This window comes from Polypterus senegalus, chromosome 18 (assembly GCF_016835505.1).
Source record: "Polypterus senegalus isolate Bchr_013 chromosome 18, ASM1683550v1, whole genome shotgun sequence".
Classification (NCBI taxonomy): domain Eukaryota; kingdom Metazoa; phylum Chordata; class Cladistia; order Polypteriformes; family Polypteridae; genus Polypterus; species Polypterus senegalus.
In genome coordinates this window covers 9,907,711-9,922,015 of record NC_053171.1, presented here as the reverse complement: position 1 = coordinate 9,922,015, position 14,305 = coordinate 9,907,711, and the positions used below count along the sequence as shown (strand labels likewise).

The 14,305-nt window shown below is 43.2% G+C and overlaps 1 protein-coding gene across 1 annotated transcript in view; it reads right to left on the bottom strand.

The window, feature by feature from the left end:
* Positions 1-470: 470 nt before the first annotated feature.
* Positions 471-14,305, bottom strand: part of LOC120519065 — a 125,056-nt gene continuing 111,221 nt past the window's right edge. The window contains exons 19-22 of the mRNA XM_039742152.1: positions 2,880-2,951; positions 2,587-2,649; positions 1,209-1,270; positions 471-899 (exon numbers count right to left, since the gene is read on the bottom strand). Of these exons, the coding sequence (XP_039598086.1) occupies positions 894-899; positions 1,209-1,270; positions 2,587-2,649; positions 2,880-2,951 (203 nt within the window). The 3' untranslated portion in view covers positions 471-893. The remainder of the gene's footprint in view (positions 900-1,208; positions 1,271-2,586; positions 2,650-2,879; positions 2,952-14,305) is intronic.

Genomic DNA, 14,305 nt, shown 5'->3' with positions numbered 1-14,305 from the left:
AACATTACATTGAAATGCTAGAGAACTTTTGCACCCCCAACTGGAAGTAATGGATGTTGTGGATGCCTGGTTTCAAGAGGATGGAGTAACAGCTTATACTGCTCGGAGTTCCATGCAAGATTTGCGGAAGATGTTTCAGGCGGAAGCTGATCTTCCTGCGCGGTGATGTTGGGTGCCCTTAACATTTGTCTAATCTCACTCCATGCAATTTCTTCTTGTGGGGCCATCTCTGGTCGAAGGTATACACACGCCGACCTTAAAACCTTGGAGCCCTCAAGGACACTATTCGCCACAAAGTCGCCGCTATTCCCCTTGAAATGGCTGAATGAGTCATGTGAGTATTCAGAAATCATCTCAAAGAGTGTATCGCTAATGATGGCCACCACCTTGATGACATCATTTTTAAGACACAGTGAAAAAAAATCTATTTTGTATACCTTTTCTTGTGTTGTAATGAAATGTATTTTATCTTGTAGCATTATTGTAGAATAAATATTTGAAATGTGGTACTTCTCTTTGGCTCACTCTGTATGTTCATATATTAGTCATTCAACTAATAGTGTTCTTGATCAGCAATAAAAGAAGCTGGCATGAAAGCAGCACTCTAATGACCAGCTTGATTTTGTTTAGATGACGGCCAAGTGAAAAAGCCACGATCGCTTGCATTGCTTTAGATGGATCTGTTCTTATCGAGTGTTCCTTGCATTCTTTCTTTCCATATTGTATAGTTGTGTTCACTGTGATAGAAAGACCACACAGTCATACCTCCACATATTGTAAATTAGAACAGACCAACTTGGAATATCAGGAAAAGCAGATAAGCAAAAATGTGTCATATGAAGACCTTGAGGTGGCTGCAGCTTTGCAGATGTGACACCAGAATCCACAATATGTTACTTCTGTCAAGCAAAACAAAGAAAAAGAAAATCAGTCAGCAGCCATGTCCAAGAGAAGGAAATCATTACAGAAGGAGCTCACTTTAATTCTAAAGCTCTGTTTTATTCATTCAAAATATAAACACTAAAAGACTTCACATTGCTTACACTTATATTTATAAAGCAGAAGTAGCAGCAACGATGCCTATGGCGTACCAACTGACTTTAAATGAGAGGCTGTGCCACAGACCGCTGGGAAATAGTGGTCTTTCCTAGTGGTTCAAAGGAATAACAGTACTTTTTTATGGCTGATAAAATTATAATATCAATTACCTTGCCTTTTCGTGGGAGAACAGAAGCATAAAGATGATCTGAGGCAGTTGAAAAGGGTGCACCTGCAAATATGCATGTGTTTATTAACAGATGATGACAAAGAAAGAGAAATAACACTGTGGAAAATATTCTTAACATCAAAATGGCTGACTAAGATAAATCAAGTGATGGACATGCTTGAATAGGGCCTGGAGGGTGTGGTGTATGGCTGGCCATTCATCCCGGCCAATACCCCCAAGCCGCCAGGTGGAGCTCTCCCTGCAGCATGTAGGTGCCCCAAAGACCAGCAGGATACCGTGGGGGCCACTAGATGACGCTGCAGGGAGGAACAATGGTTATTTACCCTACGCCCCGGAAGTATGTCCGAGTCACATGGACAAGGGGAATGACGTGCTTCCAAGGTGAAGAAAATACTTTTTCTCTGACCCAGAAGTGATAGGAGATCACATGGACTGGGGATTGGAACACTTCCGGTTCAGGAAATATAAAAGTATTGTGGGAGCTCCCAGACGGTGAGCTGAGCTGGGTGGAAGCGTGCCAACGCGTCTGGGAGCAGTGGAGAGTTTATTGATTGTGTATTGTATTGTTTAATTAGTATTGTGGAGGAGAGGGTGCTTTGTACACTGTGCAGAATAAAAACAGTCATCTTGTGGACTTTTATCTGGTGTCTGGCGTCTTGGACAAGGGTTCAAGGGAGCAATAGCGCCCCATATCTGTCACAGGGGGTATATGCTGTTCCACTGTACCACTGTTACTCTCTGTGACTCACTTCTGCAAAAAGTCTGTTTTATTAAGTTCCATTGCCCATTTAGATATAACTATATTATTCTTGATATTGACATCAGAGTATTTGACTTTTTCCAACTAGGTTGGCATTTGCTTGCCAGAGTAAACAAGAGTTAGGAGTATCACCCAAAAGTCATCCAACTAATGGTGTTCTTGATCAACAATGAAAGAAGCCGACATGACTGAACAACTGAGAACAACAGCAGGGCTAAAAGAGACGTATCAGAATGCACATCTCATCTACTGTACTTACCATACTTTATCACGGATGCAGTATGGCAGTCAGCAACCCAGCTGACGAACACAGATACAAGACACTAAAGTTTCAAAAATATCACAATTGGATGCATATTAATTCAAACTAATTACAGGGCAAATTTAAAAAAAAAATGTTCCTGTTAATGGTAAACCAAACTGTGGAATGGTGTGAAATGTATTTTGGCATGCTTCTTTTGAAGTCATTTGTATATGAATAGAGCAACATCTGAATACTATACCTAATAAAGTAGCCATTAGCCTTATGTGTATTACTACAGTACATATATTAGAATCCTAGACTTTTTTGTTAGTGCCCCCACCTATTCTGTCTTACCTGTGGCATTCTTCAATTTGACATCAGAGTATGTGACATTTGTGGTCTCTGCTGATATTTTTCCTGTCAAGGTAAACACAATCAGATTACTGTGTTCAAGGCAAAAATGTAATAATGTTATAAAAGAGATTAAAAAGTAAATAACGATTTGACAGTCACAAAGAATCACATTTGCACAAATTAAATGACTAATTACAGAAGAGTGACATTTTGTAACAAATGTTGAAACTGGTGTCTATTGGCAATGAAAAGGTAAATTAGCTTGATTAGCAGTTTAAATGAAGCAGACCCACCTCGCTTTTTCATTATTTTTTCTTGTACAAGTTCTGAATAAACAACATCATTGGACGCTGCAGCAGAATCACCTAAAAATAACAAAAAAAACAATAGCAAATAACAGCCACTTTATAGTGCACCTCCAAAATAAGCATGTTAGCATGGTGGGAATAATGATTTCATTGTTTTACATTTCACAGACTGTATATTAAATGACTGTCATAATACTCTGTTTGTTCTTTGTCACAATGTGTAATGTGTCCACATGAAGATGCAGACTGTACACCCTATCGCTCTTATATTAGGAAATTCCAGGCTTTACTATCCCTGGATTTCACTGAAATTTGCTTCTTCACACATAAAAGGGTGACCCACGCTCACTTGGAGACATATAAAAACTAAACCTGCTGTAAAGCCACATACATTTTTACTGTAGCCCCTCACCTTGCATACACACTTTTCTGCTCGGATTTGCAAACTGATGGAAATCAGAGTCAAAATAGTGGTACCTTTTCTGTGTGATTTCCATTTTTTTAGATTTGCATCAGTGACACCGGCTGTATCAAATACACTGAAATTAATGAATTAATTAATTACAAAGGTACTTGATTTTAATAATCCTGTAACAATATAATGGTGCATGGAATAGCCAAACTATTCCAAATACCATAGCTGCTTTAGCATTGTTAGAAGACATCGCAAATGGAAGAATTAGAAGAGAGTGTATATTTACAGATGGTGATGACTCGCTTCTAAGTTGATTTAGATTTCCAAGAGCTATCCTTTTGGACCTTTATGCTGTTACTCTCAGTGCACCACTCAGAGTATTTTAACCAATTGTATCTGTGTGCGGAGTCCACAGCTGTGCAGCAGTTGATCAGAGAGCACTGGAAGACATTTATAGCATAGACTGCCTCAAGAAAATCACCATCATCTGCATGGATTTCACTCAGCCATGCGCACAGTATATTTGAACTTTTCCCATCTGGCAAACACTTCAGAGCTTTTCCTGCACAGACCTCGAAGCTCAAAAACAGTTTCATCCCAAGAGCTTTAAACACACTCAATCTGTCCATCAACTGCTCCCAGTAGAACTGCTTGTACTTATAATTATAATTACCTCACTGTAAACGTGCACTACAACTGTAATATTGCACAACCTGAGCTACTTTAGGAACAATTTGCATTATGTGCACTGTATGTACATGTACTGTATATTGTACTTATGCTTTCGTATTATATATTTTTAATTGTTTTAATCATATTATTATTATTGTTATTTTATAATTTTATAGGAAAATCTGCACATTTCAATAAAAGAGAGTGCATATTTACATATGATGTTCCCTGGCTTCTACATCGATTTAGATTTCCAAGGGCAATCCTGTGTGCTGTTAGAATACTAGGATGTATACTTCATATAATTTTTATGGTAAAGTATGTATATTTATAGTATGTATATTTCATTTTGCTGATAAATTGTGAACTTCGTTTAAATAAGGTTTACTGTTAATAATTAAACATGTGGGGGCACGGTAGTGTAGCAGAAACGATAAGCAGGTGCCCCATCTAGGGGTTGTTCCTCCCTCATTCTATATGCTTACTGGACTGACACGACCCTGGATAGATAGATGGATAGAATGATTAAACATGTATAAGGAAGATTTTTCAATGTTCTATAAAAGTTTTGAAGAATTGGCATTCTAAGATTACAGCTGGTTTTACATTTATTACAGACGCTTATTGTGTAGTGATTGGTTACATGGAGAAAGAAAGCAGAAGAACATTTGACAGAGACAATACTGTTGTCTTTGTATATAAATTATTCCATTCAGGGTCATGCACGTCACCAGCAAGCATCTTGCAGGAGACAGGAATAATCCCTGGATGGGACACCAGATCACCATGTCCCCATGTGTTTAATACATGCTTTAATGCATTTCATCATGAAAATTATATCAAGTATACATCTTAGTATTCTAAAATGTTTGGAGAGTTGTAGTATCACAAATGTAATGTATTCTGTGTGGCAATCACTGCCTGCGTGCTCCTGTCAGTGTAATTGAAAGCCTGTTTAAGAAGCACTTAGTGATTAACGACTGGGTTAATACAAAATATTTAACATGCTACTTTAGTTATGATGGGGCATGTGGAAGACGAATGTTCTCTTCGTTCCCTTGTACTAATTCATGTCTGAGAAGTAAGCTTTACAAAACCATGTAATAGCATACTTTGTTTTAGCAAACAGAAAAATATTTGTGCAAAGGACTCAAGGTCTGAGCATTCCACACATGAGTCTGCCTTATCACATTTTCCCTTAGCTTAAATCTGAACGCCATAACAAAAGGGGCCAAGAAATCAAGTTGCATAAGGGGAGTTGAAGGGGCTCAAGGATTGTGTATAATAAAGTGTTGACTGTTACATTTTATAACGTGTGGAAGACTGCCGGCTTCCGAGGCCGGGCCGCACCCCCAGGCCAACAGGAGGAGCTCTCCCGACAGCGGGATCGTGCCCCGAGGTCCAGCAGGGCCTTATGGACTCTGTGGTGTTTATACACAGCCCTGCTGGATACCTTGGGCGCCACCAGGAGTCGCTGTGGGGGGACTTATGGGCTCTGTTGTGCCTTATGACCCGGGAGTACGTCACGGTCACGTGACAGGAAGGTATGGCGTGCTCCCGGGTTGAAATAATAGACTGATTGCCCTGACCCGGAAGGAATAAGGAACTGTGGATTGCTGGGACAGGAACACCTCCGGGTCAGGGGCTATAAAAGGACCGTGCCTCAGTCCAGACACTGAGCTGTGCTGGGTGGGAGAGGAGCAAAGTGTCTGGGCGAGGAGGAGAGGTTATTGTGTTGTTATTAGTGGATAGTGATTTGTGAGGAGTGTGGTAGGTGCTTGGTGCACTGAAAGAAAATAATAAAAAGGTCGTGGACTATTACCTGGTGTCAGGAGTCATCCCTGAGGGTTCAAGGGTGCACTACTGCCCCCTACTGCCACACTGGCGTAGCCGGCAGGATTCTCTGGCCGTCTGTTGGCAGGGGACCTGCGCTAAAAATAAATTTTGTGTGGGCAGACAACCCTCGGTGGGTTCCACATTTTTACCCGGAGGTGCACAACACCACCCGCTGCCAAGGAAGCGGCAACAGTGCGTGCTATCCCGCTCTACAGGGCCATGGGAAAGAAAACGGGAAAAAAGAAGGTCAGTCCCAGCCGCCTGCAGGGCATGACGGACGCCGCGATGTCCTGGACCCTCCTGACCGGGAGCGAGGAAGACAAAGCGCTGATTCGGGCACAACAAACCCGGGCTGCAAAAGACCCGGGACACGGACAACTGCCGAGCGCATCATACTCCCTAGACGGTCCGGGGGTGCCGCATTCCATTGCGGAGGCGGCTACAGGTAAAACGCCCGACGTTCCGTCTTTGTACTTATCCTGTTTTGCAGACGTCCGCCTGGAGGATTGCAGCGGCGTCTTGGATGACGGCCTCATGCCTCGGCAAAATGGCCGCGGCTCCCAGAAGACAAGTCGCGACGCAAGACGGCTAGAGACAGCCGCGGTCGGCGACAACAGACTGGTCACCCGCGGTGGATGTCGGGACGGTGGAGGGAGCCCGGAGTCCTCCGAGGAGGCCGGTCATCCCCTAACGGGTCCAAGCCTCCTGGAAAGGGAGGGGAAGGCGGGCGAAGCGCCGCCGAAACAAAAAGCCTCCGACAAAGAGGGACGGCTTGTGGCTGACGGGTCTGCCGCGGAAAAGAAAAAGGCAGATCTCAGCCAGTTTGTAGTAGCCAGCCGTCCCTCTGAGGACTCCAACTCCCAGGGGCCTTTGCGCGACCCAGCGGAGCACGTGCCTGGGGGAGACGTGCTCATTGGTTCCCGGCCGGAAGGTAAGCACAACGCGGAAGCGAAAATGCAGCCGGCCGTAGTAACTGACTGTTTGGACTTACGGGGTCTCGAGAAATACCTCGAGCCCCTGCACCGTTTCTTGCAGGGTGTCGAAGACCTAAAAGAACGAGTGGAGGAACTAGGAGCGACGGCAGCAGCACCTGTAAAGGCGCTGAAGGATTTTGTGCAGCGGCCGGAAGCTCGGAGATGATCAATGCGGGAGTACAGGTGAGTCCCTCCCGTGTCGTAGAGAATAAGGGGACACAGTGCGGTCGGGCACCGCTGAGAATGAGTAGCGCGTGTCAAAGCACTGTGTACCCGACAAGAGACTGGGGCACGATGACCGAATGGTCGGGGACTGGAGCAAACAGCCCGGGGCATGCGCTTGGCGTGGCTTTCCGGGGCAGTACGGCTCACCAGGACCCGACCGGTCTTAAGTGCGGGGTAGCGCCGGTGGTAGGAGTGCCGGGGGATGCGCCGCCGTGCGGTGCAGCTGAATAGTGCTGTTCATCGGTGCGGGACGGTGCAAATGACGCCGACTCCCAGTAGGCGGAAGGTAGCGGGTGTGCAGACAGCACAGAGGCTCTCCTCTTCCCATGGAGGGCCTCAGGCTGAGCGCAAGCCCCACATTAAGCGGGAGATCCCGAAAAGGAATGGTGGGTCTCCCAACAGGATGGAAGGAAGGCTTAAGGGCCGCCAGGCGGCCGTGATGACTTCCCTGGCAGGTGAAGGAGCGGAGACGGCGCTGACGGAGTTCCCGAGATGTTTTTGGTCCCGCAGAGGGAAGCAACCAGGAGGGCTTCGTCGGTGCTATAATTGCCGGCAACCGGGCCACGTGAGGCGCCATTGTCCCCGGGGAGACAGGAGGTACACCGTCCCCCCAAGGTTCGCTCGAGGACAGGGTCAAGCGCATTCAAGGCCCGGATGACGCGTCCTCCTGGAGGAGGACGTCCCTCTCGGGGCCGGACGCTCCGCCCCAGAAGTCGTCACTAAGGGGGGGGAACTGTGGAAGACTGCCGGCTTCCGAGGCCGGGCCGCACCCCCAGGCCAACAGGAGGAGCTCTCCGACAGCGGGATCGTGCCCCGAGGTCCAGCAGGGCCTTATGGACTCTGTGGTGTTTATACACAGCCCTGCTGGATACCTTGGGCGCCACCAGGAGTCGCTGTGGGGGGACTTATGGGCTCTGTTGTGCCTTATGACCCGGGAGTACGTCACGGTCACGTGACAGGAAGGTATGGCGTGCTCCCGGGTTGAAATAATAGACTGATTGCCCTGACCCGGAAGGAATAAGGAACTGTGGATTGCTGGGACAGGAACACCTCCGGGTCAGGGGCTATAAAAGGACCGTGCCTCAGTCCAGACACTGAGCTGTGCTGGGTGGGAGAGGAGCAAAGTGTCTGGGCGAGGAGGAGAGGTTATTGTGTTGTTATTAGTGGATAGTGATTTGTGAGGAGTGTGGTAGGTGCTTGGTGCACTGAAAGAAAATAATAAAAAGGTCGTGGACTATTACCTGGTGTCAGGAGTCATCCCTGAGGGTTCAAGGGTGCACTACTGCCCCCTACTGCCACAAACGATATTAAATCACGCATTCTAGGGGTATAAAACTGGACCCCACCCAACAGACGGGGTTCAGAAGAACCCTGACGCTGTCATGTATATTTGATTGTCTGCTTTTCTGAAACGCTTCTCACCGTGACTCTGAAAATAAAGCTGCTTTATAACCGCACCTGCTGTCGGGTCTGAGTTTTCGTCCACAGATATGAGGAACTCTAGTAAATTAAAAATAGATTTTAAGATGATGTTTATGATGTCTACTTTAATGGCAAAATAAACTACAAGATTAAAGTGGAAAGTTAAAGTGGAGCAATAGGTGTGCATGCATGTGTATTAAAATTTACATTGATTGAGGTTTATAAAGGGGAGTTATGCACAGTTTAATGCATCTGAATTTTTTTGTGCATACACACATTTCTAATTTTGTCCATATACCATGTTTTAGAATGAATTCTATGCACTACATTATATATAAGGCCCCAGATCATCTACCTGCATCTAAGCCTATTTGTGCCTGGCAAGTACGTTGATAGGAGACCAATTATGAAAAACTTGGTTTGCTGCTGGAAGAGGTGGAGGTATTGGTGAGGCCTTCTTGGGTTGCTTGGTTTGTTTGTGAATCTCAATGCCAGGACACTGTGCTGTAAAAATAGTGCTGTCCTTCGGGTGATATGTAAAACCAAGGCCCTGACTCTCTTTCATCATAAAAGATCTCTAGTGATCCTTTGAAAAGGGTAGAGTGTACATGATATCCTGGCTAAATTGACCACCACAATCTTGACCATTTTGGCTTCCTAGTCATCCATTATCTCTAAGTAGGTAACTATCCATCCATCCATTCTCTAACCCGCTGAATCCGAATACAGGGTCACGGGGGTCTGCTGGAGCCAATCCCAGCCAACACAGGGCACAAGGCAGGAACCAATCCTGGGCAGGGTGCCAACCCACCGCAGAGTAGGTAACTATCTGGAACCTAATAGCTTATATTTAGTGAGTGCACTATCACAAAAATAGCTGCCATTGCATCATCCAGGTGAATGCTGCACATTGATGGTGGCTGAAATGGCTCCTGTACTGTCTATGTAGAGCACTTCGAATGTCTAGAAAAGCCCCACATAAATGTAACTACTGTATATACTCTAATATAAGTCGGGTCTTGAAACCCAAAAAAATCGATCATGAAATCAGACCCTGGCTTATATGCCCATTCAAAAATCCATCGATCCATCCATTATCCAACCCACTATATCCTAACTACAGGGTCATGAGGGTCTGCCGGAGCCAATTCCAGCCAACAGAGGGTGCAAGGCAGGAGACGAACCCCGGGTGGGGCGCCAGCCCACCACACCATTCAAAAATGCGACCCTTCATTTTTTTTTTTTTACATCTTCTTGCTTCCTCAAATCTCGCACCAGTTTCTCAGACAGCGTTGCAGCAACGCAGTTACCAAGTTCTTTCACCATGTCAATGACTTTTAATTTAAAACCAGCTTCATATTTTCTTCTGATCGAACACTCCATCAAAGGTAAGGGATGCTCTTATGATAAAGGTTTATGAGGGTGTGAGATACAAAAAACACAAAACAGTGCAAATATCACTTCAGAATAGTTTGGGTATTACTGTGTGGTCATGGATCAATAGCGTGAGTTTTCTGCATTCAACTTATGTGATCGACATTATAAAATACCGGAAAGTATAAGGTAAAATCAAGCCCTGACTTATCTGCAGGAGAATTTATCTGCGAGTATATAGGGAATCTCAAAGCTGCTTCTAGAGTTTCAAAGAGTTTTAAGCAAAGGTTTACAGTTGGTAAAGAGGAGAGAAAAGAATGAGCCAGACCGATCAGAAGATAGAGTGCAAATGGTTATGATATTGGAAATCAGAGAAGTGAGGATGCCACTCATGTACCAGACAACAACATATCCTGTATAAAATGGTTCAGACTGACTTCAGTTTCTTTATTTTATAAATTTTGTGCCATCATTGGTACCTTCCTTGTGGATCTCATTAAATAAATGAAACCATTCTTCACAATTAATGTGACATTGGAGTGATCAAGAACTTCAGGTCCCAACAGTTACTAATAACCCCATGTCATCTACTGGTTGAACAGCAGTGGACTTTGCTATGTGCAAGTAAAACTGTACGAGGCCAAGAAGGTAAAAGTTAGGTAGGAGTCCCAGTTGTGACAATCTAATAATAATAATAATAATAATATTAATAACAACAACAAATTTAATTTATATAGTGCCTTAATCTGTAAATGTATCTATACTAATAAAAGGCAAAGCCCTCACTGACTCACTGACTGACTCACTGACTCATCACTAATTCTCCAACTTCCCGTGTAGGTAGAAGGCTGAAATTTGGCAGGCTCATTCCTTACAGCTTCCTTACAAAAGTTGGGCAGGTTTCATTTCGAAATTCTATGCATAATGGTCATAACTAGAAGCTATTTTTCTCCATTTACTGTAATGGAGTTGAGCTCGAAAGCCGTGGGGGGCGGAGTTCCGTGTGACATCATCACGCCTCTCACGTAATCACGCATTACGTAGAAAACCAGGAAGAGCTACAAAAAGCGCTGAAGAAAACATGCATTATATAATTAAGAAGTCAGCGAAACAATTAGAAGCGAGCAAGTGACATATAAAACCATATTCAGACAAAAAGCAACAGTTCCAAAGAGTGCTGAACAAAAACCGAATTACACTGCTACGCTCAAATAGACAAACCACACGCCGTGGCGCAATAGTAGAGCCTTCGCCTGTAGCGCCGAGGTTCGATTCCCGAGAGGAGATGCACTAAGTATGTACGCGCGCTTCTCGATTCATTTTAGCCTCGCATCCCCTTGGTTTGAGACTTATGAAAACATATGCGGTTAACACAAAAAGACAGATCACCAATTGAAGCTTCATGAATAATGGATACTTTATTCGCGATCAATGATTGTTTTGGTAAAGCCATACTCAGTGTATTCATTAGATGAACGGTAAAAATGTAAGAGCGAGGGGCGGGTAACTTACTGAGGTACACAGGCAAAACCACAATAGCACGCGGGCTCGATGTACTGTAGTGCTTGCGTCAACTCGATCTGAATTGCGCGATTACTTTCGAAAAAATATTTATTTTCAAGTTCTATTTAGTCCATATGTGTCAAACTCAAGGCCCACGGGCCACATCCAGTCTGGCGTGTAATTATATCCGGCCCACAAGATCATTTTATATACTGTATTATTGTTATTAATGGCCCGGGGATATGAAGCGCTGGTAACACAATAAACTACAGATCCCATAATGCAGCGCTTCAGCTGCCTTGCCGAACACTTACCGCGTTAATCAAGTCTAGCTTATGATGCTGCAAGTTATTGCGAAGCCAACCTACACGATGCCAAAGAGAAAAGGTGATTCTGAACATAGAGCCTTTAAAAACCGATGGGAGGCTGAGTATATGTTTACTGACATTGCCGGTAAACCTGTGTGTCTCATTTGTGGAGCTAATGTGGCTGTAATTACAGAATTTTATCTAAGACAGCACTATGAGACAAAACATCAACATAACCTGAAAGACCTGAATGCAATGCACAAGATACAGAAAGCAGAAGAGTCAAAGAAGAATCTAACACTTCAGCAGACGTTTTTACCCGTGCAAAATCACAAAGTGATTTCAAGTGAAGCTTCTTTTATGGGAGACACAAATGCACCAGTGCAACTTGCCCCACTTTCTCTGTTGCCAAGTAATGTTGAACCAAATCGGCACTACGGTGTTCCCAAATACGCACTTTGCTGATAAACTGAGCGCACTGAGTTCGCACGACACTTTGGTGGCTTTGAAGAACAAAAAAAGAATTTTGAGTTGTTTCGCAACCCATTTGCCGTCGATGTGGAAACTGCACCTGTGCAGATTCAGATGGAGGTGATTGAGCTGCAGTGTAATGGCACACTGAAGGCAAAGTACGATACTGCATGGCCCGCACAGTTTATTCACTCCATTCCCGCACAAATGCTCCAGCTCCGTCTACATGCGGCTCGAACCTTGTGCATGTTTGGTAGCACATATCTGTGTGAGAAGCTCTTCTCAGTCATGAAGACTAACAAAACAGCACACAGGAGTTGCCTCACTGATGAGCACCTGCAGTCCATCCTGAGAATCTCCACAACACAGAACCTCACACCAAACAGAAATGAACTTGTTGCCAAAAAAAGATGCCACGTGTCCAGCTCTGATCAAATGACATAAGAGCAAAGACAACCGAATGATTTGATTTGTTATTGCTGAAAAGAACAAATTTTATTTATATTTCCAGGTTTTGTTACGCTCCATGTTCATATTTTAATTTGTATAATTTTGGCAGGATATATATTTTATGGAGAGCAAAATCTTTTGGGATATTTAAAATTTAAGGTTTTTTTAATATAAAATTACATAAGAGTAAAGAAATTTGAATGTTTGTTCTTTTAATGTTTACTTTATTTCTAACTTGTATAATTTAGACAGGTGGCGCAGTGGTAGCGCTGCTGCCTCGCAGTTAGGAGATCCGGGTTCGCTTCCCGGGTCCTCCCTGCGTGGAGTTTGCATGTTCTCCCTGTGTCTGTGTGGGTTTCCTCCGGGCGCTCTGGTTTCCTCCCACAATCCAAAGACATGCAGGTTAGGTGGATTGCCAATTCTAAATTGGCCCTAGTGTGTGCTTGGTTGGTTTGTGTGTGTCCTGCGGTGGGTTGGCCCCCTGCCCAGGATTGGTTCCTGCCCTGTGTTGGCTGGGATTGGCTCCAGCAGACCCCCCTGACCCTGTATTCGGATTCAGCGGGTTAGAAAATGGATGGATGGATAATTTAGACAGGATATATTTTTATGGAGAGCAAAATATTATAAGTTATTTAAGGTTTGAGTTGATTTATTCCGGAATAATATTCTGTCGACTAAATAAAAATTCCTTCTATTTAAAATTTAAATAGAACTTGAACAGAAACAATAGTTCATAATATCCGCGAAGACTTGCACGTAAGAGCGGGAGTCATCCATTTTAACAAGCAGTGTATTGCACTGATACGAAATAGCCTGCCCATTTAATTATTTAGGAATGGATAAATAAATTAAGATTTTGTACGAATAATGTTTTTCATTTTTCTTCCTTCATGGATTTTGGCACCCCCAGCAACAGTTGCTCGCACCCCAAAGACTGTATATATGTGTGTGTGTGTGTGTATATGTATATAAGTAGATATAGATAGATAGATAGATAGATAGATAGATAGATAGATAGATAGATAGATAGATAGATAGAGATAGATAGATAGATAGATAGATAGATAGATACTTTATTAATCCCAAGGGGAAATTCACATAATCCAGCAGCAGTATACTGATACAAAGAAACAATATTAAATTAAATAGTAATAAAAATGAAAAAAATTAAAATAAAATTAATGTTAGCATTTACTCCCCCGGGTGGAATTGAAGAGTCGCATAGTGTGGGGGAGAAACGATCTCCTCAGTCTGTCAGTGGAGCAGGACAGTGACAAAAGTCTGTCACTGAAGCTACTCCTCTGCCTGGAAATGACACTGTTAAGTGGATGCAGTGTATGTATATATATGTTTATATATATATGTGTGTATGTATATATATATATATATGTATTTGTGTGTATATATGTGTGTGTATGTATATGTATGTGTGTATATGTAGATATGTATATATGTATGGATATGTATATATATGTTTATATGTGTGTGTGTGTGTGTGTGTATATATATATATATATATATATATATATATATATATATATATATGACAGAAACACTCATAACAGTGACAAAACAATTACATTGACAATCATGTTCCGTTATTTTCAAAATGTTTCCTGTTCTTTTTCTTTACTTCTTCAACACACTACTTCTCCGCTGCGAAGTGCAGGTATTTTGCTAGTGAGTTATAAAAGAACACAGGTATCCTCCAATGGTTTTTTTTACACAATTCAATTGACTGAAGTTCTTGTGTTTATCTAG